Below are 26,106 nucleotides of genomic sequence, written 5' to 3'. Positions count from 1 at the left end.
AAATTCACCTATTTTCTCTGGCCGCTGGGCCTGCTATTTCCATTAGCACTCCTCTATTGGCACCCAGAGCATATGATTATATGATGCCTTACTTGTGCTTTCAAACATCATTATTGGTATTTTTCCCACCTCCTGTTTGGGGATTAAGAGCAGGCCTTCTGTTTCCTTATAACTCAGACAATAGCCAATACAGTATTTATCTGGTGTGTGCTCTGTAGCAGTATTGACACACTATCTCTGGCACCCCAACCTGAATGCTGGAAGGCAATTAAGAGTCAGGAAGAACTATACAATCCCTTTGTCCCATAGGAAGATATCTGTTGCTGTTACCCCCAGCCAAGAAAGAAGACTCATCGCTTCCCAAGTATCTCTGTGGACTCCCATATCCACACTTAATTTTGTTTATTTTGTTGACTGCTGACAATGCCTTGCTCCTGCCTTTGGAACTTTTATCATCATCTGTTGATGCTTCAACTCCCACCACCTAGGATAGTGTGTTTCTTGAAAAATTTTGTGAGCTGTCACTCCTGTGAATATTTACTGCTTAATTTACAGTATTCCTAGGTGACGTGGCACATTCTTTCTCTAGCCGCATATTTACTTATTTTCCTTCTTGTTTGGGGGCTTCCAATAAGCAATACTAGGTCTGTAATCTTTGGAAAGTTATTTAACTTCACAGTGCCCATTTTTTGTTACTTTAATGAAAATTAAAATAGTAAACTTAACTCATAAAAATGTCTTGAGAATTAAATAACAATATAAATATGGAACTTAGAACAATGTCTGGTATAGTAAATATCATATAAATTATCATTAATAACATAATTGCTCCTATCATTTATATTGCAATATTATGTGTGTGTCCTTTCTTTCTTTCTTTCTTTCTTTCTTTCTTTCTTTCTTTCTTTCTTTCTTTCTTTCTTTCTTTCTTTCTTTGCAGTACTGAATATTGAATCCAGAGACATTCTACCTCTGAACTATACTTCCAGCCCTATTTTTTGTTTTTTATTTTGAAACAGGGCCTCAATAAACATCTGAGGCTGGTCACCAACCTGCAATCCTCCTGTCTCAACCTCATAAATCATAGGAGTGCACCACCACACCGCCTTGTGTCTGTGCTTTCTAGAATAATATTTATTTATATTTATATATTTATTCTTTCTCTTATCCCCACTGCCTACTCTAGCTTTTGCTATTTAGAAAATTCTGAACAAATGTTATGAAAGAATTAAATTAAAAGTAAAGATTCTTTGCCATTATTGTAATTCTTTAGAGACTATATCTTTCCTGTGATGAGTAGACATTGCTATAATAAAAAAAATAAAGCTTAACTAGGCCATAAATTTTCATAAAATACCAAAATATCCTCAAACATAGGGCATAATGTTTAACTTTTTATTCATTCACTTAGCTTAGCTGTTAATAAATGCAAATCTAAGGTAAGGTAACTTGATCTTTATTTTATGCTTTTAATTGCATGATCTAACAATGAAAAGCTGTTTAAATATCTAGACAAAATATTAATGCACAATTCTGAAAAAGGTAGATGATCTATTGTTTTAATATTATCTTTATATGTGCTAAGCCATTGTTGACTTCTATAGAATTTTACAGGAAACAGATTCAGAGGCACTCTGAGACAAAATGAGTAACAATAAATCCCCTATTTGCATATGAATTTTGTTCTTACCTGAAAGAGAATGCTTTAAACTTCTCCTATTGTGAAACTTCACCCTCCTTCCACCAAAGCTTGGTCCTGCCTTCTGGAAATTCTTCTACATTTTTTTTTTAAATTACTCTTTAAAGACATGTAAAGATATAGCTGAGGGTAATGAGGGTAAACTACATTAACAACATTAGGCAAATTAATGTAACCCCCTCAGATAAGCTAACCCACTCAGATGAGTTGCTTCCAGATTAGGATATTGGATTTTCCAGATAAGTGGATATTGGAGACATCTGATCTACACTAGATTAATCCTGATTTATTCTAGACTATAATAGGAAGACGGAGTAATTTTCACCAGGGCTAGAATCTGCCTGGAAAATCATTTGAAGTGATGCCAGGCTGCCGGGGTGCAACAGGTAGGCAGGCTTGTGATTCTCCAGCAGCAGCATGAAGTGTCTGAGACTCATTATATGGTATTTAGAAAATATAAACAGTGATGATCTTTCAGAATGAAATTTGCCTCAGTATTACACATTAAAAACTTTCACATGTCTGGGCTACAGAAAACAGTGTTTTTCTTCCAAAGTGATTATATTGATTTTATTGATTCTCTTCTATTTTGATTTTACCTATAAATGCGGGGGTAGAATGTATTTCTTTAGCAATGTTGCCATTATTCTCTTCTCTGCCAGTAGAGGGTTTTATTTTATTTTATAGTAAGTGCACTGCAAATTTACTTTTAGCAGACTTAGTCTATTATCAACATATCAAATTTATTCTATTACAGTTTTGGGGTTGTTTTGGTGCATAAAATGCATTTCTTGTCCAGAAGTTATGTTTCTTGAATAGATTTGTCTTTGGATAATTTGTATTTTGTGTGCCTCCTGTCTATATACTCATCAAAGTTCAGTGGAAATGGTGAGGGTTCTCTGGTAACTGATCTGCATGGAATCTGGCAACCTAGGTGCAGTGAATATAGTGGCTTTTGAAAACAAACTTACATATTGTTATATACATATTGTTTTTCTTTAATGAATTACTTCTCTATTGCTCAATGACACTTGTATTATTACTAGCTAAATTTCAAGACTTCAGCCGGGCGTGGTGGCGCACGCTTATATTCCCTGCGCTTGGGAGGCTGAGAGAGGGAGGATCGCACAGGTTTGAAGCCAGCCTCAGCTACTTAGTGAGGTTCTCAGCAACTTAGTGAGACCCTGTTTCTAAATAAGATATAAAATAGGTCTGGAAGTATAGCCTGGAGGTAGAAAGCCCCTGGGTTCCACCCCCAGTACCACAAAAAAAAAAAAAAAATCCAGGACTTCATTGTAAAATTGTAAAAGGAGATAAAATGCTTAGGGTACTTTAGATTGTTCTATTTAAAAGTAATATCCAATCAACAAAGAAAAGTGTATTTGTAATAGACCAACGATATGACCCAGCCATAATACCCTTCGATATCTTCCCAAAGGAATTGAAATTAGGGTACCATAGTGATTCAGGCATACTTCAGTTTATAGCAGCACAATTCACAATAGCCAAGTTATGTAACCAACCTAGGTGTCTATAAACAGACAAACAGATAACAAAAATATGGTGTATACGCAGGATAAAATTTTGCTCTGCCATAAAGAACAAAATTATGTCATTTTCAGAAAAATGGATGGAACTAGAGAATATTATGCTAAGCGAGATCAGTCGGTCTCAAGAAGCCGAGGGTCATATGTTTTCTCTCATCTGTGGAAGCCAGAGAGGAAACAGGAAACAAAAAGGACACCAGTCAATGAAATAAAGAAACCAGTAGAACAGTGAAGGGAGTTGCTGGAGGCTTGAGGAAGGGAACAGTTTAAATGAGATTACATTCATACAAGAAGATTTTACTACCATCTCCACCGTGTATGGGGAAGGAGGAAAGGGAAAGCTGGGGGTGGGGGTATCAGTGATATAGAAGGAATGCACCAAGTGATGTGTGCATGTGTGTTGTATTACTTTGAATCTCGCTATGATGTATAATTACACTGCACCAATAAAAGTATAAAAAATAAATATAAGTGCATCTGCAGATTGTTACCTACTGTGGCTTTCCCTATAGAAATAGCCTCTTCTGAGGCCAGAATTGTTATTTATTATCTCACCAAGCCTTCATTGAACGTATGATTCACCTTTTCAGCCTGTTGACTATTCACAATCTAAATACTTCAATCAAGAAGAATTGAGTCTTCTAGCTGGGCATGGTGGTCCACGCTTGTAATTCCAGTGCTTGGGAGGCTGAAACAGGAAGATAGCCCAGGTTCAAGGCCAGTCGCAGCTACTTAGTGAGGCTCTCAGCAACTTAGCGAGACCTTGTTTCAAAATACAATATAAAATAGGTCTGGGAATATAGCTCGGAGGTAGAAAAGTCCCTGTGATCCATCCCCAGTACCACCCCAAATAAAAAAAGACTATTCTAATTCTGCATTGTAATCTGGGGGTTATCCCATCCACATAAATTCTGACTAGGGATAGATAGGCAACAATACAAAGTTTAAAAATCTTTCTGCTTAATTTGTCAAATAACATTTATTTGCTGATAATAATAATATAAACTTCAAAGGTCTTTTGTTTCATTTGTCAAATAACACTTATTATCTAACAACTGAAGAGTATAATTTTTGTGGGAAATTGCTAGCTCTCTAAGTGGTATTTTATGTTTGCTTTTGGCTTTGATTTCAGAAATCACTGGCACCTCTGATTTTAGATAAATGAAATGTCCAACAACCGCAGTGATGACAGTGCTAACCTTTTATTTCTTGGCTCTTTTTCCATTTGATTCTTTTTGACCCTCACTGAAGTTATTAAAGGCCTAGAAGAAAGCACAAAAATAGGATTGTCTTTCGGTCAACATAAACGTAAACCTGGCTCTTTCTGTTCACTAGCTTCACTCCGCCTGCTGGGAAACATACAGATTCATCCACTATTTAGTTTCTATGTTAGTTATCCTCAAATTAAAGCATATTTTAAATTTGAGTGGAGTATTCAAAACAGAAATATTACTTATACTTTTGACATATTGGCATTTTGTATTTTCTCTACAGACCTTTATTAGGACTTACTTTTGAAACTAAACTGATGTAAAGACTTTAAAATGATCAGTAACAAACTTTATACTACTTTCTTGGTATATGCACTTGTTCTTGTTGTAGCAAAAGAAATTAGAGGTATGTTCTGAATGCAGCAACTATAGATTCCTGTGTTTTTGTTTTTATTGGCACATTGCAATTATATATCATAGCGAGATATAATTTAGTAATATGAAAAATAGGACAACATAAAATTAATCCTATAATAAAGTAACAAATAATCTTAGTGAGGATAACAGAGATAACTGTTGTTTAGTGCTTTCCATGTGCTGTATGCTGAGCGCTATGCTAAATATATGATATGTATTATCTTGCTATTTTTCATAGTACTGCTGTGAAGTAAGACATGTTGAAACTCATTCTGGCACCTAGAGAGGTCACAAGATAAAAATTTGCTTAAGTTAGTGTAAGTAAGTAAAGAAAGAGGAGGATTGGAATCCAAATCTATAACCTACAAGTCTTTAGATGGGATTTTTATTAGCCAAGTCAATCTAGCATCATCATCATCATCACCATAGACATCAAGAGATATCTCTCATAACTCTCATCTAATGTGCATATAATAAGGAAATGACTCTTCCTATCAAGAATCACATATACTTGCAAAATGCCATCATTTATCTATTTATTTTTTTGGATCTGGTGGTTTTACTCTTTACCTTTTGTTCTTTGCCCTCTGCATGTGAACTACCCAGCTTTGCTTTTGCCTACACCATTGTCCTTGCTACAATACTTTCATTCTTTCTCCTTCTACCAATTCATAAATTGTCTGCTCGTCCATTAGGTCAATGAGCATGCATTAGCTTCTAGAATTAGATTCAGCATGTATCTCAAATTATACTTATCCTTCCAAACCAGCCCTAGTTATCTGACCTACAGTGGTTTCATTTTTATCCTCTATAGAATTTATTACTCAATCCAAACATTTAAATAACTATAATGGCTTGAGTTGGGTGCAGTGACCTATAATCCCAGTACTTGGGAGGCTGACACCAGAGAATGGCAGGTTCAAGTCCAGAGTCAGCAACTTATCAAGACCCTCAGCAACTTAGTGAGACTCTATTAAAAAAAATAAATTAAAAAGGCTGGGAGTATAGTTTGGAGGTAGAATGCCCCTAGATTCACACCCTAGTGCCAAAAAATCCTATAATATTTTGATGCATTTTGCTTTAATTTTTCCAGCTAAATAATCTGCATCTTAAGATATACTCTTGAAACTTGTCAACTATTATAGTATTATACACAGAGAAAACTATAAATATCTTTTGGCAGATTAACCAGTGTTGATGATAGTGTTAATGTTTGAAAATGTTAGATGGCATACTAAGCATCTCCCAGATCTCAGCTGTGTGTTTTGGAAAAGTCATCTGCACCAGAATCTTGTTCTTCTTCAGGTGTTTTATCTGAGTTCTGAACTGATTCAGAAACCAAAGGTTAATTAAGAATGATTCTCTAGGCATGGGGGCGCACACTTGTAATCCCAGCACTTGAGAGGCTGAAACAGGAGGATCGTGGTTCGAGGACAGCCTCAGCTTCTTAGTGAGGCCCTCTTCAACTTAATGAAATCCTGTTTGATAATAAAGAATAAAATGCTGTAGCTCAGAGGTAGAATGCCCCTGGGTTCCCTCTCTAGTACTGAAAAAAAAAATTCTCTACTTTTTACCAGTGACATGTTACTCATATGATTATATCCTCCTTCAGACCATCTCTAACATCTTCTAAATCTTTTATTCTCTCCTTTACTAATCCCTCCTCCCTCCTTTATTTTATTTATTTTTTTTTTACTGTCTTCTATCCATCTAACTTCATCTCTAAGTGCTGGACACAGCATTGGAACTTTTTGTTTTTGGCATATTGATCAGAAGTGACTAATGCCAAATTGACCCATTGCACTACATCACAGCTTGCTTATAATCTTTTTACTTGTAGAAAGAAACATGGTGATCATTTAATAAATATGATTTACACGGTGATACTCAAATGCTTGCATCTAAGTGCTCTTTGAGTGTCTTTATAAATCAATTTTTACTTCATATTTATTCTGCAATCTGATTCAATTAGTCTGTTTACATAGTTATAAGTAAGTCTTAGTGATCACATTAATAGTTTATTGGGTTACCATTAAACTACTTTCTGATTTCCTGTTAGTAAACTTCTATAATTTTAAGTTAATTGCAGTTTATAATCATATACTCACTGTAAATGCATTTTCATGTGTTCCAGGAAGCAACGAGGACACTAAGATGTAAATTTTCTATCTTAATTCCAAACTCACATCTTAATATACACAGAAAAGTAGTTCATCAGTATCTTCATCTGAAAATTAGAAACATTTTTTTGAGGAATATCTTGGGGGCAAGGGGAGCCATGAAAATTAGAACTGACTACCAGGTATCGAGATGAACAAAATCTTAGAGTCATATTTAACTTCTTTAAATCAGCCCTTGATAGCAAATCTCCAAAAATAGATAAAAAATAAGTATCATACCACCTGCTAGATTTTTGTCTCTCCCTTTTGCAGTAAATCTTTTCTTTTATTAGTTCTCATTACCCGTCACCTTGACTATTAAAATACTTCATCTTAGCCACTGTTAGTAGAATTCATTTTCTAAAATTCAGACAAAAATATACCACTTCCTACTTTGTAGGAAATAATTACATACTCTGAATTATTTAAAACTTTATAAAATAAAACCTTAATGCACCACCGTATCTTCACATTCAAATATACCCCTCCACGGAACCTAATCACACTGAAACCACTCAATCAGTCTTCCTGCTGTTGTGATCATGTTTGCCCATACACCAATAATTTGCTTCTTCGCTCTCTTTGAAGATTAAACTGTACTTATCCTTTATGACTCAGCTTGAATGCCACCTAAACTGTGAAATTTTCTGTTCCATCTACTCTGTGGGGAAGACTGTGTGTTTCTTTCCATCTTAGAGCGTTTTTCAAGTACACTCCTGTTTTATAAGCATGTTTAATTTTGCCTTGTCTACACTGCTTGTCTTCCCCACTAGTTATGAAAGTGTGCTGATATTCAGCCTCAAACATTTTTATTATTTCCCCTCCTGTGATTTTGTGGGTTTGATCCTTCTGTCTTGTTAGCCTTCGCCTATAATGACACACACTCTCTGAAGCTGGTACCTTGAACTCATTTCTTGATAAACCAGTCTTGAGTACAATTGCTCTGTATTTTTCTTCACATTGCCATTCCCAATATACAGTATATCTGTGTTTCTTTGTCCTCTTTGAGGCCTTTCAATCCAGTATAAATTCATAGGATTCAATTGTAATTCTCCTCCTCATTGTCACCAGAGACTTTAATTGGAATACTGGTGAACTGTTTTAGGGGCTTTCCTTTTGAACCTTTGGTAAAGCATTTAACATTGTAATCTACTTGAAACTCTCTCTCTCCTAATTTTTCTGATATCTTTCTCTCTAGGTTTTCCCCTTTGCTTCTATGACTATTTCTTCTAAAATACTTTTCTAAATCCTAGAAGCTATATCTCAGGAAAGTTTGAATATCTGGGATTGGTTAATATGGCAATATAAATTAGGGGTGATTGGAGTGGATATGATCCTGAAGGAAGAATATATTGTGTGAGAAAAGAAGAGCTACAAGAATGGAACCAGGGAGGAGACAATTGGGCAGTGTAGACTACAGATAACATCTTTAAAAAAGCTAGGTGTGGTAGTGCAGCTCTGTCATTCCAGTAATTATGAGGCTGAGATGAGAAAATCACAAGTTTGAGGACAGCCTCAGCAATGTAGCAAGACTCGAAGTAACCTAACAAAATTCTGTTTCTAAACAAATAAAAAGTAAATAAATACATAAATAAATAGGACTAAGAATGTAGTTTGGAGATGTAATGCTCCTGGGTTCCATCTCCAGTACAAAACAAAACAAAACAAAAACAATAACTAATTTTGATTGAAAAAATGCCCAAATTACTGCATTTTAGCATGACACGTTTTAATATTAGTGTATGAAAAACAGAAAATGAAATGAAGTTAGTTGTTGTCTATAGGTTCCTTAGTATCTTATAATTTATTTTTATTTTATTTTATTTTATTGGTGCACTGTATTCATACATCATAGTGGGATACAAACTTTTGTAGACATACATGCACACATCGCCCAGTCAGCCCCCACCCGATCCCCACCCCATTCCCTCCCCATCCCTCCTTCCCATGCTTGGATTAGTGGTTGACATCTAGTCTTATAGCAATTTATCCAAAATTAAAGATGATAATCTCACATAACAGTTTCATTTGTCTGATACCAAGTTTTGATGACTTAAAGATAACATTTCAATATTTCTTTTTACTTTCTTTCTTACCAGAGAATATTTTTTTCCTATTTTTTAGGTGAAACTATCATATATTTATATATTTATTTTTCAGAAAAAATCTATCCTAATATGGAATATGGACTCTAGACACCCAAAACGATCTCTAAAAAGAACAAAGCTAGAAGATATATATTTTCTGATTTCAAACCATATAAAGCTACAATAATTGAAACAGTGTAGTACTGTTCTAAAGGCAGATATATAAATCATTGGAGTTAAATACAAACCTAGAGCTAAATTCTTCCCTATATTATAAAGTTATTTTTGACAAGGTTTCCACGAACATTTGGTGGTGGAAATAATAATCTTTTAACTAAATATTGTTGAAAAATAATAATTACATGAAAAAGAATAAAATTGGACCCTTACCTAATCCCATATACAAGTATTAACTCAAAATAGATAAACGACCTAAATATAAATCTTAAGAATATAAACTTTTAGGAGAAAATCTGGGTCATAAAACCTCACAACATTGAAATTGGCAGTTATTTCTTAGATATGATTTCAATGGCACAGGCAACAGAAGAGTATACAAACTCCCTAAAAAATAAAAAATATTGTATATCCAAAGACAATGTAAACAGAGTTAAAAGTTACTAATAGAATTGGATAAAATATTTCCAAATGCTATATCTGAAGGTATATTAATATTCCAACTAGAAATCCTAAAAATTAATAATAATAAAGGCAAACAATACAATTTAGAAATAGGTAAAAGACTAACATAAATAATGAATATCCACAGATAACCAATCTTAGTTGTCTGTTGGATGGAAAAATCTTGTTTCTCTGGTTCTGGTGTGTGTTACCTATTTCTTCTTTGTAGTTAATCTCTTTGAGTATTTTCTCTAGTGCTGGTTTTGAAGACATAAATTCCTTCAGTTTCTGTTTGTCATGGAAGCTTCTTATTTTTCCATCTAATTTGATAGAAAGTTTTGCTGGGTAGGAAATTTTTGGCTGAAAGTTGTTTTCTTTCAGAGTTTGGAATATGTTACTCCAAGCCCTTCTGGCTCTCATGACTTGGTTTGGGAAGTCTGGAGTGATTCTAATTGGTTTGCCTCTGAATGTCACTTGGCCCTTTGTTTTTGTTGCCTTTAAGATTCTCTGCTTGGCTTCCACATTGGTCATTTTGACAATGATGTGGCGTGGGGATCCTCTTCTCCGATCCTGTCTAAAGGGAGTTCTATAAGTTTTCTGGATCTGTGTATCAACCTCTTGCTCTATGTCTGGAAAATTTTCTGCTATTACTTCCTTGAAGAGATTGTTGATCCCTTTGGTTTCACCTTCTTTTCCCTCCTCTATTCCAATTATTCTTAGGTTAGCTCTCTTGAAATGGGCCCATATTTCTTCAATGTCAGATTCCTGCTGTCGGATTTTTTTTTTTCTAGATTAGAAACTATGCGTTCATTTTTGGAATGATCATCTTCTAAGAGCGAGATTCTGTTCTCCATGTGGTCTAATTGGTTGTTTGTGCTTTGAATTGAGGCCTTTACTTCATTAATTGCATCCTTTATCTCTCTTTGCCTCTCTCTGAGTTCTTTTCAAACACTTCTATTATTTCTACAGTTATTTTCCTGATTTGATCTTCTAGAAATCTTTGATTTTCTGTTTTATCGGGTTCTGATGTTGTGGGGTTGTGGGCATTCATTGCTCCATTGTTATTCCTCTTTCCCATGATTTCGGAAGTTTGTGCCTTCTCTGGGTTCTTCCCTTGGGTCACTATGACTTCACTTAAGGTGCTCTGGATCTCGAGTCTGTGGTATCTCAGACCCCACTACTCCTTTACTGGGTAGTATCACAGAGTCTCCGACCCAGGGAGTCAATAGAGGCTGCTTTAAACTATTGGGGATGCCAGGTTGCACGTTCTCCTATGGTGTGATATCTCTGCCACCGCCACTCTCCCACTGGGTCAAGTCCCAGGGATTACAGTACTGGGATTTCTCCTCTGTGGCCCGCAATTTGACTCACTATTCTTGAGTTCGCAGATGTAGCTGTACTGGACTTGGTGAATTCACTGCTGCTGCCGCCGGTGGCAATATGGCGCCGCTGCTACGCCCTTGGTCGTGAGGCTGGCTTATTTCTTCTTGGTTTTGAGTTACACTCTGAGTGCCTGCAGCGTGTGCTGAGCTCAGCCAGTGGGAGCTTTAGATGTTCCCTGCGCTGAAAAATCCCGCCTGGCTGTTCCGCAGCGGCTCACCTTGGCTTGCTGTAGCCGTCCGGTGAATTCTCCGCTGCCGCCAGCTGTATGGCTGCTGCCGCATCCTCGGGCGTGAGGCCGGTGTATCTCCTCTGTGGCTCTGAGCTCTGTTCTCAGTCCGCTTTCTCTCTGGAGCCTGGTGATTTTTTTTGTTTCTCTGGTGATGGTGTTTTCTGGCTATGAAAGGCGCTGATTTTGTGGTAATGGAGATTGGTTGTTAGCGGGGCTCTTAAGCCCCGCTTTTCTCGGTTGCCATCTTCCCGGAAGTCCTCAGTATCTTATAATTTCAAATGCACACAGCTATTTTTACATTAAGAAATACAACCCTAATAAATATATAGACTTTATTTATTTATTTATTTATTTATTTATTTATTTATTATTTATTTATTTATTTATTTATGGTGGTACTGGGGTTCCTGGAAACCCTTCTACCTCTGGGCTACACTCCCAGACCCATTTTATATTTTTATTTGGAAACAGAGTCTCTTAAGCCAGCAAGGCTGGCTTTGAACCTGCATCATCCTCCTGTCTCCACCTCCCAAGCATGGGGATTACAAGCGTGCGCCACCACACCCGACTAAATAGACTTTAATTTTAACATTTCCATATTAGTGATAGAGAGGGCCAAAATCAAACCAAGTACATGGTTCAGTAATGTGCTGGTCCTCATAGACAGTTTCAACTGTCTCTGTGGTAGATTATAAACAAACTTTATTAAAATAAGGCTAAAATATTTTTAAAGGGGAGATACCAGCTGGGTATGGTGGCACACAGCTATTATCCCACTGAGAGTGAGAGACAGGAGGATCACTGGCTCAAGGCCAGCCTCGGCAATTTAGTGAGACTATCTTTCAAAATAAAAATAAAAAGAGAAGGGCTATAGCTAGAGTTAACAATTGTATTAGAGTTGCATTGTGAATATAAATTAAGGCCAAAAACCTTAAGTATCAGGACCAACATCCATGAAAGTCACCACTCATAGTGTGCTTGTGTTTTGGGTTTTAGGGGTGGGAATTTGGGTTTTGTTTGTTTTTTTGGTTTGGTTTGGTGCTAGGTATTGAGCACAGGGGCATTCTACTTCCAAGCTACACCCTCAGCCCTTTTTATTTTGAAAAACGGGGCTTTTCAAATGACTAAGGGTCTTGCTAAATTGCTGAGGCTGTTCTACAACCTGCAGTCCTCCAGGCTTAGCCTCACCCAAACTGGGATCATAGGTGTACGCCACGACACCCAGCAGGGTGTTTATGTGTTCACTAGAGGGTGGCCTCAGAGTGAGAGAAGAGCCTGGGATGAGCACATGTGAGAGCCAGAGATGCCAGCATCAGGAGCGCAGTACTTCATTAACTTCTTATTTTATTGGTGCTCTGTAATCACACATCATGATGTTCAGGATGACAGAGGCATATGTGCACACAGCACTCATTGAACAAAACAAAACAAAAACATTACAAATTTTGCTTGAAAAAGTGTCCACATTGAACACAGAGGCATCCTACTTCCAATTTTTATTTTGAAAAAGGCTCAGCTCCTACTCTACTCTCTCTCCCCCACCTACCTATACCTCACACTGATTGGCATTGAGAGGATTTTGTATGTACATCATGTCCAGTGAAGTGTTCGCTTCTTCGGTCTTCCTCCTCCCTCCCATTTCTCTCATTTAGCTCCTCTTTTTCACTCCACTGAGGATTCTCCTCCTTCGTCTGGAGCCCGTCCTGTGTCCCAATTTCTCCCTTGCTTTCACACATAAAGGAAAACATCCACCCTTTTACTTTTTGTGACTGACCAATCTCACTTGGCATAATATTCTCCAGTTTCATCCATTTCCCTACAAATTACATAATTTTGTCCTTTATGGTTGAGTAGAATTCCACTGTATGTATATCTTATAATTTTGTAATCCATTCATGGGTTGATAGACATTTTGGCTGGTTCCATATATTGATAATTATGAATTTCAGGGTAGTTTTGATCTGCATGTCTCTGATTGGTAATGATGTTGGAAATTTTTTTATATATTTATTGGCCATTTGTATATATTCTTTTGTGAAATGTTTACTTAGTTTATTGCTCATTTTTTGATTGGGTTATTTGTGGTTTATTTTTGGAAGTGACTTGATTGTCTGGGTACAAAATTAATCTGAAAAAATCTGAAGCCATCCATAAATTCACTGAAAAAGAAATACAGAAAACAATTCTATTCACAATAACCTCAAAAATAATAAATAATTAGGAATAAATATAACCAAGGAGATAAAAGACCTCTACAATGAAAAATGTAAGGCACTAAAGGAAGAAATCAAAGAAGATGTCTTCTAAAGTAGAAGGATTTCTCATGCTCTTGGATAGACAGAATGAATATTATCAAACTGGCCATCTTTCCAAAGTAATCTACAGATTCAGTGCAATCTCTATTAAAATACCATGGTCATTCTTCACAGAACTAGAAAAATAAGTCCTTAGGGTCATATGAAAAAACAAAAGACCCAAAATAGTCAAAACAATTCTCAGAAATAAGAACTATGCAGAAGGCATCACAATACCTGACTTTAAATTATACTACAGAATCATATTAATAAAAATAGTGTGGAATTTGGCACAAAAGAAGACATACAGACTAATAGAGCAGGATAGAAGATTCAGAAACAAATTCATGAACAACAAATTAATTTTTGACAAAAGGGTCAAAAACATATGCTGGGGAAAAAGATAGCTTTTTTATTAACAAATAGTGTTGACAAAACTGGTTATCATATGTAGAAAAATTGAAATAAGTTCCACTTTCGCCGGGCGTGGTGGCGCACGCTTGTAATCCCCGCGCTTGGGAGGCAGAGACAGGAGGATCGCGCAGGTTCGAAGCCAGCCGTGCGCGCGCTGGTTTAGGAGACCCTGTTTCCAAATAAAAATGTAAAAATAGGTCTGGGAGTGTAGTCCGGAGATAGAAGGGCTTCCAGGAACCCCAGTACCACCAAAAAAAAAAAAAAAAAAAGAAATAAGTTCCACTTTCTTACCTTGCACAAGAGTCAATTCAAGATGGATCAAAGATCTGAAAAGACCTGAAAATTAGAGCAGAAACTGCAATTACTTGAAGAGGGCATATAACCAATATTTCAACATATAGTCACTAATAAAAAACTTCCTCAATAAGACCCCAAAGGCCCAAGAAATTAAAACAAGGATTAATATGTGAGATTACATTAAACTGAAAAACTTCTGTGCAGCAAAGGAAGCTATCAAAAACCTCAAGAGATAGCTGACAAAATGAGAATTCTTTGCCATCTACTCCTCTGATAAAGGACTAATATCTAGAATATACAAAGAATTCAAGTGATGGTTTCATCCCCTCATTTATAGCAAGGATGAAAGAAAAAAAATGGTAGCTGAATTGAGACCTACTCCCTCAAAGGCTAAACTGTTTCAATTCTGTTCTAAATTTGAGGGAGTAGGTTTCAATTCAGTTTCCATTTCTTCCTTTCTCCCTTACCACAAATGAGGGGATGAAACCATTACTTGATCTCTTAGCACCTAATCCTTCTGCTTCACCAAATTGTCCATGTTGGTCTCATTAGAAAATGGAAATTTCATTGGAGTTGGGTGGTGCATTTCTGTAATCCCAGTACATGGTAGGCTGAACCAGAAGGTTCACAATTTTGAAGACAGCCTCAGCAATTTAGCAAGACTCTCAGGAATCAACTAATACCCTGTTTCATAACAAGGCTGGTGGTATTGCCAAGAAGTAGAATGCCTCTGGGTTCAACCCCTGGTAAAACACACACACACACACACACACACACACACACCAAAAAAAAAAAAAAAAAAAAGAAGAAAGAAAACAGAAAACAGAATTTTCCATTGAGAGAATAGGACTTTATCCACCTGGTTAAAGTATCTTTTTATCACTGTAACTCTGTATAAAATATCCAATTTGAAAAATATAGCATACATACTCAGTTTATTTGATGGAATTCTTACCCATATTAAGAAAAATCCCTTTTTCTCCCTGAATTTAACCACTCCACGTTTATTTTATAATTCTTCATTCTCTTTTAATCATAGGGAGGGTTCCTATTTAGGTTTTACACTCAGCATTCGAATTTCTAAAATATAAAAGGAAACATTCCTGGGAAATTATATGAATCTGGCTTTAGGCCATGTTCCAAGATGGCCTCAAGAGAAACAGTGGCAGATGTAATTAAAGTGAAGATTTTACACTCCTACTGAGTGGCTAAAGCTTTATTTTTGAGACTATGTTTGCTTTTATTCATAGCTTAGGTATGGCATTGGTCATTCTTCTTAACATTTAATTTTTAAAAATCTTCATTTTTCCATTAAGATATTAGCTCAGATTCTTTAGCCTAGTACATTTATTTGGGATATTAACAAAATGTCACAGCATCAATTTGTAACTCTTCAAACACATTCTTCTCTTCTTACTCTCATTTCACAAACTGCTATATACTTTCTTTTTTTAAAAAATAAAAGATTTGTATTGGTGCAATGTAGTCATAAATCTTAATGGGGTACAAGATGGTGGAGGCACACATGCATACACAACTTAATTAGTCCTTACCCAATTCCTGCTCCATTCCCTCTCCCTCTCTCCTTTTCATGTTTGGCTTAATGATTGACTTTGATATGTTTGTTAATGTACATCATGATCATTAGAGAATTTCCTTCACTCTATGCTTTCAAAACTCATCAAATCTTGTATAATCAAAACCACAAACCATGTAACACCGGAAAGAGTTGGGCCAATTACGGTATCTTCAGAATCTCATAAAACACTTTGGAAACCAACTGCCATTTGAAGATTTTTTTTTATTCACTCTCTAAAAATCAGAATATTATGATCAATTTGTGCAGGACCAGATGCCATAGCCATGTGGAGCTTTATATATATATATACCTCAGGCAACAAGAAGTTCTCTTTTTGGTTTAATTTTGATAATGAATTAATATTTAATTTCACTAAATGTGTGCTTTCAAGGCTGTCTTAACTACTATATACCATTACATTAATTGTTTGCTAGTATATTTTGTCATTAAAGCTTGATCTTTTATCTAAGCAAGTGAAATTCAATGCAAGTATTAAGATAACATCACTCTCCCCACCCAAAAAGCAATGCTTTTGCCCTAATTATTTGACCAGTTTTTTATTATTTCTCTATTTCACCTATAAGAACAGTGTATGTTAGTACATAAAATATTATATTACAGTAATTTTATTATTTTTATTTTTATTTAGATGAAAATGTGATATTTTGACAATGTAATTGTAAATTTTTTTAGTTTTTTAATTATTTATGTCAACAGGTACTTAGCATATAGTAAGCCTGCTTAAAGACTTGCCGCATAAATGAAGTCAGACTCCAGCCTGAGAAAAAGAAACCATATTTGCTTAAAAATAAATCTGTATTTCACATGAAGGAAGAAATCTAACATGAACAAATTACAGTATGAGTACTTCTGGTATGGTAGATAAGATATATGTTTTGCTTCATTATTCTGATTTAACCCCCCAGCAAACCAATTCCATAAGACATCACTAGATACATCTTGCAGTATAGAATATTGAAGTTTAGAGTATCTTGTTCAATCTCACTCAGCTAATAAATTATAAAGCTCTAGCGGGGCTTGGTGGTGCATATTTGTAATCCCAATACTTGGGAGGCTGAGACAGGAGAATCACAGGTTCAAAACCAGCCTCAGCAATTATCAAGGCCCTCAGCAATCTAATGAGACCCTGTTTCAAAATTTAAAAAAAATAAAATAAAAAGGCTAAGGATATAGCTCAGAAGTTGAATGCCCTTAAATTTAATCCCCAGTACCACACACCACAAAAATATTATAAATCAGTGGTATATTTTAAAATTAACTCCAAAGTTCACATTTTTTGTCATTAGTTTTATTGAAGTTATTAATACATCACTAAAGCTAGCATGCTTTTCAAATATGATTGTGTTAAGGAACTCAAGAAAGGAACTTTTATTCTTAGTGTAACTATTTCTAAAGATAATTTAACTCCTGATCAAACAGTTATTCTCTGCATAGCATGAGTATGTTATTAATAAATTAATACTTTATTAATTTATTAATAATTAATTTATTAATAATTGTGGAAATACTCAGATCAGTTAAACGAGGCTATTTTTTAAATGATCAATTGATCTTTGACAAAGGGGCCAAACTCATATGCTGAAGAAAAGACAGCCTTTTCAACAAATGGTGCTGGGAGAACTGGCTATCCATTTGTAGAAAGTTGGATCTGAATCCTTACTTCTCACCATGCACAGGAATCAACTCGAGATGGATCAAAGACTTAGAAATTAGACCAGAGACTGTGAAGTTATTAGAGAAAGGCATAGGATCTACACTCCAACATATAGGCACAGGGAGTAACTTTCTCAATAAGACCTCCAAAGTGCAGGAAATTAAAGCAGGAATTAATAAGTGGGATCTCTTCAAAATAAAAAGTTTCTTCTCATCAAAGGAAATCATCAAGAACCTAAAGAGGAAGCCTACAGAATGGGAGAAGATCTTTACCAGCCATCACTCTGATAGGGGGATAATATCCAGAATATACAAAGAGCTCAAAAGACTACACTGGCAAAAAAAAAAAAAAATCAAGAAATGGGAAACTGAAATGAATAGACATTTCACAAAAGAAGAGATACAAAGGGCCAATAGACACATGAAAAGATATTCAACATCACTAGCCATCAGGGAGATGCAAATCAAAACTACGCTGAGATTCCATCTAACCCCAATCAGAGTGGCAAACAAAGAAATCAAACAATTGCTGGCAAGGATGTGGGGAAAGAGAAACTCTTTTACACTGTTGGTGGGAGTGCAGAGTAGTTCGGCCACTATGGAGATCAGTGTGGAGATTCCTTAGAAAACTGAGAATAGATCCACCATTTGATCCAGCTATACCACTCTTGGGTATCTTTTCAAAGGGGTTGAAATCAGAGAACTACATTAACATATGCATACCCATGTTCATAAAAGCACAGTTTGTAATAGCCAAAATATGGAACCAACCTAGATCTCCATCAACAGATGAATGGATTGCAAAATTATGGAAAATACACACAATGGAATTCTATTCAGCTATAAAGAAGAATAAAATAATAGCATTTGCAAGAAGATGGAAGGAACTAGAGAACATTGTGTTAAGTGAGATTAGTCAAGCACAGAAAGAGAAGGGACATATGTTTCCTCTAATATGCCCAAGCTAGGGAGTAGTGGTAATACCAGAGGGACTCCAGATGATGGAGGGGAAATCTCAACAAAGCTTGAATGGAAGGATAGGAGAGGAAGAAAGCTGAGGTTGTTCAATGGAGGAGCTACATACGAATATGTGTAATAGCAAAATAAAACATGGTTTACCTGGACACTCTCTATTGGGAGGGGGGAAGGGAAATGGAGGGGGAAGGACATGAAGCACAATCTAAATGTACACCTCTTTCAATATGTTCCACTTATAAAAAATAAATAAATAAAATAAAATAAAATTTGGAGGTTCCTTTGGGACATTCTTGGATTTTGGTTGTTTGCTGTTTGTGCAAATATCATATGGCTTAAATTATCACAGAAAAATTATTCCATTAGGATTCAACTTCAATGTGTACACTACATCTGTATACCTGTCATTAATGTCACTTTATAGTCACATTACAGTGACTTTTAAACTAATAGTGCTTAGGCTTGTGAACAATATATAGAGAATTTTCATAATTCCTCAAATGTGTGAAAACCACTCCTGATTTTCAATTAGCAAAAAGTTCCTTTATGTGGTTTTGAGAACACTTTGGATTTTTTTTTTTCGGGGAGGGGGGTCCTGGAAGACCTACTACCTCCGGGCTAAGCTCCCAGACCTATTTTTATACTTTTTTATTTGGAAACAGGGTCTCTTAAGCCAGTGCAGCTGGCCTTGAACCTGCGTGATCGTCCTGTCTCCGCCTCCCAAGCACGGGGATTACAAGCATGCGCCACTACGCCCGGCTTGGATTTTTTTAAATATATTTTTTACTTTTGTTATTGAATATACCAGTTTGGCTAATTGGAAACGAAGAATAGCTATATTAAAGAGTGATTTAATACTAAAAGCATGCACATGCCATTTAATGTGTCAATTCCCATATTAAGCTGAATAATTTTTTTTTATGTTAGCATTTAGTAGAGTTCACCAAGGGTAGAACAAAATTTAAGTACAAAGAGAATTACTGTATCAGGCTCACTAAAATAATACCAGAGGGATTTTTATTTTTAAGATTCCACTGGAAGCTGAGTATGGTAGCACATGCTTGTAATCCCAGCTGAGGTTACAGGAGAATCGAGGTTCAAGGACAGCTTCAGCTACTACTTAGTGAGGCCCTTTGCAACTCAGTGAGACCCTGTTTCAAAATAAAGACTAAAAAGTAGGGCTAGGGGTATAGCTTGGAGGTAGAATGCCCCTGGGTTCCATCCCCAATACCGCAAAAAAAAAAAAAAAAAAAAAAAACTGGAAAATAAATACCATGTTGTTTCTCTGAATAGCATTAGTTTAAAAACAAAACAAAACAAAACAAAATAAAATGAATAAATGCCACTGGAATTCCAATGGCCAAAGTGGATGATAAGCCAAATTGATGAGGTCAGTATGCAAGTCAAATGCCTTTGCTTAACCAAGGCTACTATAAAATTTTAAATGTATTAATATGAACACTTCTACTACAGAGCAAATTGTCTGATCTTTTCTAAAATCTTTATTAAGACAAAATTATAAATTATTTGACTAATCACCTGGAAATTCACTTTTAAAACAACTTATTTTTAGTACAACTCTTGTAGTTTTGCACTTGTTACTTACTACTCTATGTCATTGAGCAGTTGTACACAAACACTGCACCTCCTTTCCAGACAGTAAGCAGGAAACACTAAAATCTATACATGATAGTTAACGTGTTTAATCAAAACTTAAAAATGATTGTGCGCTCCCTTTCTCTCCCTCTTTCTCTCTCTTTCTCTCTCTCTCTCCCTCCCTCCCTCCCTCCCCCCTCTCCCCCCCCTCTCTCCCTCTCTCTCCCTCTCTCTCGCTCTCATTCTCTCCTGTGTTTCTGTGGATTGAACCAAGGGTGTTCTACCTCTGAGCCACACCCCAAGCATTTTTTATTTTTTGTTTTGAAACAGGATCTTTCTAGGTTGCTTGAGGCTGGTTCTCAGCCTCCTAAGTACTGGATTATAGGTGTGCACCACCACATTCAGCTACTATTTCTTATTTCTACGGAAACGAGATGAAGATTTATTAAGATGAATGTACTTTATTAAAATTTTAATTCATTTTTTTAGATTCAAGAAATTAGGAATGATGAGCAAGAAAATGACTCTGAAGAGGATATTATCTCATTTTCTACATATTCTCCCTGTAAGTTCTCCTACATGTTATGTATTTATGTCACTTTTATATTATGGTATATGTGCCTGACTGAAAAGGATGTGGGACAGTGATTAACTGAATCTTTTACTCTGTAATACAATAGCTACTATATTTTCTCATTTAAATGCTTCTAATAAGTTCAAGATCCAATAATCAAACACTGGTTTTCCTACCCAGAAGAAATATACAAGTCAGCCTCATATATTTTTCCATTTTACACAATATTTTTCAAGTCTTTTTCTTTTTCAAAACAAAATCATATTCTTTGGAAACCTTCAATTTTTCTTAGCTGGAAAATGAGAACTTTAGACTAGGACAATCCCTGGAGTTATCCCTGCTATAACTAACACATGTAATTATATCTATTTTTTTCATGTGGTTCTGGGGATTGAACCCAAAGGTCTTCTACTTCTGAGCTATACTTCAAGCCCAGTTTCATTTTTTATTTGAACCAGGATCTTGTCAAGTTGGTGAGAGCTAAGTTGCTTGAGGCTGGCTTCGAATATGCTATCCTCCTGTCTTAGACTTCCAAGTGCTGAGATTTTAGGTGCTTGCCCAGCTTGTAATTCTATGTTCTAGTGTTAAATACCAGTTCAGCATGCTACTACGTACCTATACCAGGTTTCTGGAGCACACAATGGCTTGTTCAACATCTTTACCACATTTTTAATGGGCAGCTATAGCCAACATTTCTAAAATCCCTGGTTCATATCACTCCCAAATTTCTCCACCTTCTGACTTCCCCATCTCAGCAAGTGAAAACCCCCTCCTTGCATTCTTCAAGTAAGTCTCAAACCCTTGAAGTCACCTTTGGCTTTTCTACTTTCTCGTTCTTAGGTACCATATACCCAATCTATTATATAATACTTGTGACTCTGCCTTTAGAATATTGCCAGCATCCAATCATTTCTCGCCCTTTTCTGTTGTTCTTTATCTAGTCCACACTGTCCTCTGATCTCCCATGGATTATTGTACAGTTATTCTCAATGGAGGGCTATTCATTTCCCCTTACATTACTAATTTGACACTGAACAGAAGTTGGGTTTTTTTGTTGTTGTTGTTTTTGTCATTGCTTGGGAATGATGGTTTGCTAACTGGTATTTATTGGATAAGACACTAGGAATGCTACTAAATATCCTAGAATGTTCCAGAGAGCTCCTCACCACAGAGAATTCAAAATGTCAATAGCATGCTGCTATTATGAACCCCTGTAGCCAGGCATGGGGCACACACCTGTAATCTCAGTACCTGAGAAGCTGAGAAAGGAGGATCACAGGTTTGCAACCAGCCTCGGGAATTTTTTGAGACTCTCAGCAACTTAGAACATGTTTCAAGATAAAAATGTTTAAAAAGGGCTGGGATTGTAACTCAGAAGTAGAATGCCCAGCGTTCAACCTTGGGGAAAGGGAGGGAAGGAGATAGGGAGGGAGGGAGAGAGGAAAACCCTATATTAGCGCCCACTTTTGTCACCTGTCACATTCTTGGCTTCATGAAGGAATTAATCACTCTTCTGTTCCAAGTCCTCCATTGACTTCTCATTTGACTCATAATCCTGTCTGTCACCTACAAGGCCCCAGCTGACCTTTCTAGTCCTCTCTCTGGCCACTCTTATTTGTGGCCACACTGACCTCCCCGCTCTAGGCATGCTTCTACTTCAGGGTGTCTGCGGCCTTTGCCCCACTGCGCACTTTTCCTCCGTGGCCCACACAACTCACTTCATCACTTCTTCCTTCAGAGCATGACCCCATGTGCTACCTTTATTCTTCCTTTTTCTCTTTTGGTGATGGAACTAGGTAGACTACCACTAGGCTATATCTCCAGCCCTTTTTGTATATTTTATTTTGGTACTCAGGCTGGCCTTGAACCTGCAATCCTCCTATCTAAGCCTCCAAATACTGGGATTATAAGCATGCGCCACCACTCCTGGCTCTCCTTTTATTCTTGATTTCCCTTTCCCTGCTCTTTTTCTTCATTGTACTTAGTATCATTAACATTATATATTATTTATCTGGCTTCTGGTTTATGGCCTTTCTTCTTTGAAAATATACACAGAAAGGGACCAGGTCTTGTTTTGTTCATTGTTTTGACCATATCCGCAGCACCTATAACAGTGCATAAACAATGGCCACTTAAACACTTGAGCACAATTTTCCCAAACGACAGGCTGATCTGCAAATCAAATCAAATTTAATGCAATGCTTAACTAGACTGTTTTGACAAAATCAGTGAACTCCTTCAAACATTAATGCAGAACACACACAAACACAAATGCTAAATATTAAATTAATGCACCAAGTCTTAAGGTTAAATATCTTGTTATTTTCAATGATAATAGAGATGATGATGAAGACCATCAATGATATTGGCTAATATTTATCATAATATTCAATTCTGAGAAGGATGGCCTACAATGATGAAACATTATTTCAGTTCTTTGTGAAGAAAAACCTCATTTCTACAGTTTGATACTGGGAGCTCTCTTATATATGAAACGATATAAGTGTACTCAACCTTCAGATTTCCACAGGAAAAGGAGTGAAGATTAGAGCACCCTAAGTCAGCAGATGTCCCTTGGCATCCCCAGTACTGTGACGCATGCTAAAACCCATGGCCCATTAAATCTAACTTCCCAGGGCTGGATTCCAGGTTTGGGCATACTTGACAAGACCAAGGAGACTCTTGCTTAGTCAGTGTCAAGAAACACTGAATACACAAATAAAACTTCGGCTGCAAGTCATTTCCTAGGGTGTGAATATAATTCCAAGTTGATGTCTGGTTTGCACAGACTGACATAGTGAAGCATCTTTGCTAGCCTGAGCAATAATTTCTTTCCAGTCTTTTTATCATCTCCTCCATCTGCATATCATGGATCCACTATATTCCTGGGTGTTTTGGTGTTAGAAGTAGAAAGACAAATGAGATCTGTGTGGACAGATCATTCAAAAATGTGTAAAAAATGTGTTTTTCTGATAGGAACTAAAGTGTTGAATCAGTTCTAGTACTAAAATTTTTATTTTTTTTCCTTCCTCATATGAAATCAAAGAAAAAAGAAAACTCCATCTAGTAATATGTGGTACCATCATGGGCATCATTTTTCTATGACTGATTTTCTCCTGTTGCTACAAAAAATGTGTAGTATAATTCTTTATTTAAAACAGTTTTTTCTCTACAGTCTGCTATATGATTTTTTAGCTACATTTTAGTTTAGCAACATTTAAAAACAATTATTTGCACTAAAAATGACCACAACTCGCATATTCAAATTCAGTTACAGAGGTTTCAAAGTCTGTTTAAAGTTCAAAAAGTTTAACTTAAATTTCTTTGACTCTTTAATATAGAAAAGATTTTTACAAAAGAAATTTTTATTAAAGTTTTTAATACTTAAAGATATTACATTCTAATATTTTTGCATTTTATTGGTGAACTATCATTGTACATAATATCGGGGCTCATTTAACATACTTCTACACCACATAACATAATTTGGTCAAATTCATTCCCCACCACCTTCCTTTCCTCTCTCCCTACATCTGACTTCCTGTATTCATGGCCCTTCTACTGTATCAGATCCTCCACTCCCCTGTTTTTCTCTCTAGCTTTCACATATGAGAAGATTTGACTTGACTTTCTGTGTCTGGCTTATTTCACTCAACATGATGCTCTCAAATTCCATCTGTTTTCCTGCAAATGACATAATTTCATCATTCTGATGAAATTTTTCTTTGTTTTTCCTGAATGGATAAAGAACATTTATTTTGTATAATATAAAAAATAAATGATGTCATGGTTCCTAGAGTGGGAGGAATGTAACTGAAGCATTAATTTCAGGATAGACTGTATTCTACGGGTGGCGAAAAGTCTCTGAAAGACACACCTTTTACTGGTGATTTGAATGCCTTTGCCATAAAAAACTTTAACATTTTTCCAAATGAAAGAATTAATATAGTGCCTTTAGCAAATTTATTATAATAAATTATAAAGAATAACATATCTATAATGACATTATATTACATATAATAAACATTAAAATAATAACTAGATAAGGGTCATAGATTCATTTGTATTTATTATTTACGAGCAAATCAAGATTTGTTTTTTCTTTTATCTTTCCATCTTTGCTTATTACTTATTTTAGTAGCTTAGTTGTACTGTTTTGTAATAAAAATCAATAATGCTATTAAAGACATTATTCTGCTAAAAAATAGTCAAAGAATGAAAATATTATTTTATGCCTGAGTGGGTCTTACACTGATGTAATAAGACAGAAAGGAGCTTTGACAGTTCATTGGGTAAATATTTTTAAATCCCAGAAATTACTGCTTGGTAAAAGTTTTCAGTTAAAAGCTTTCTACTATATTGGGTCATAAAAAATTTTATTAACAGTACTACAACTTCTGTACAAATTTACAAAATATGAGATGCTTCCAGATGGTGTATTTAAATGAAGTTATACAATCTTTTCATAAACAGCCACCCAGCTTCCAGCGTTTCATAATGAAAGCGAGAAGCTGTGTGGACAGAGTGCAGACAGTGCAGAGGCTGCAGAAAGGGCCTGGGAAGGAACAGAAAATGAACCTGGCACCAAGGCTAAGCTCAGCCCACTCGAGGCCCACAGCAGCGGAGGCTTCGAGGACCAGTATGACGACTTGTATGTGTTCATTCCTGGGATTGCTCCAGAAAATAATCCACAAGAGCCACTCACCTGCTGCAGACCACCTCTCCCCCCACCTCGGACTGTGTGCGCTGCCTTCCAACTGGAAAAACCTCACTTCATGTTACAAAGTAAGTTTAAAGTTAAAAGAAGAAAGAAAAAGAAAAGAAAGTAAGCAAGCAAGCAAGCTGACTTTTTACAGGATTTTATAGCATATAGTGCAGTAGTGAATTTATGCAGATAATATCAGCTTTGGAAACCAAAAGCAACTTCACTCCTGTTCTTTAACAACTAGGGCCCAGACAGTGAAGCAAGAAATACCCACCACTCCTTCCTTCCTTCCTTCCTTCCTTCCTTCCTTCCTTCCTTCCTCCCTCCCTCCCTCCCTCCCTTCCTTCCTTCCTTCCTTCCTTCCTTCCTTTCCTCATTTTCTTTCCTGTCTTATACCCTTCCTTCCTTTATTTCTTCTGTAATAAAGTCTCATAAAATGCTTTAGGAATGTAAAAAATAAAACCTGGAAGGAGTTTGTAGTTCTGCACATAAAGTGAGCCTCAGGCATCCTCTGGAAAAGTAATGACAATATTGCTTTATAAAAATATTTTTGTCCTGCCTGGCGTGGTGGCGCACACTTGTAATCCCAGCGCTTGGGAGGTGGAGACAAGAGGATCGCGCAGGTTCGAAGCCAGCTTCACTGGC

General features: G+C 36.1%; 1 protein-coding gene across 1 annotated transcript in view; it reads left to right on the top strand.

The window, feature by feature from the left end:
- The window catches only part of BANK1 (B cell scaffold protein with ankyrin repeats 1), a gene marked incomplete at both ends in the record, with an annotated part of 320,108 nt that overhangs the window by 247,637 nt on the left and 46,365 nt on the right, over positions 1 to 26,106 (top strand). Inside the window, 2 exons of the mRNA XM_080697739.1 lie at positions 20,672 to 20,747; positions 25,230 to 25,541. Coding sequence (XP_080553865.1) covers positions 20,672 to 20,747; positions 25,230 to 25,541 — 388 coding nt within the window. The remainder of the gene's footprint in view (positions 1 to 20,671; positions 20,748 to 25,229; positions 25,542 to 26,106) is intronic.

This window comes from Muscardinus avellanarius (assembly GCF_963383645.1).
Source record: "Muscardinus avellanarius genome assembly, chromosome: 6".
In the NCBI taxonomy this organism is placed as follows: Eukaryota; Metazoa; Chordata; class Mammalia; order Rodentia; family Gliridae; genus Muscardinus; species Muscardinus avellanarius.
The sequence above is the reverse complement of the archived record's forward strand: the minus strand, read 5'-3'. Positions and strand labels throughout refer to the sequence as shown.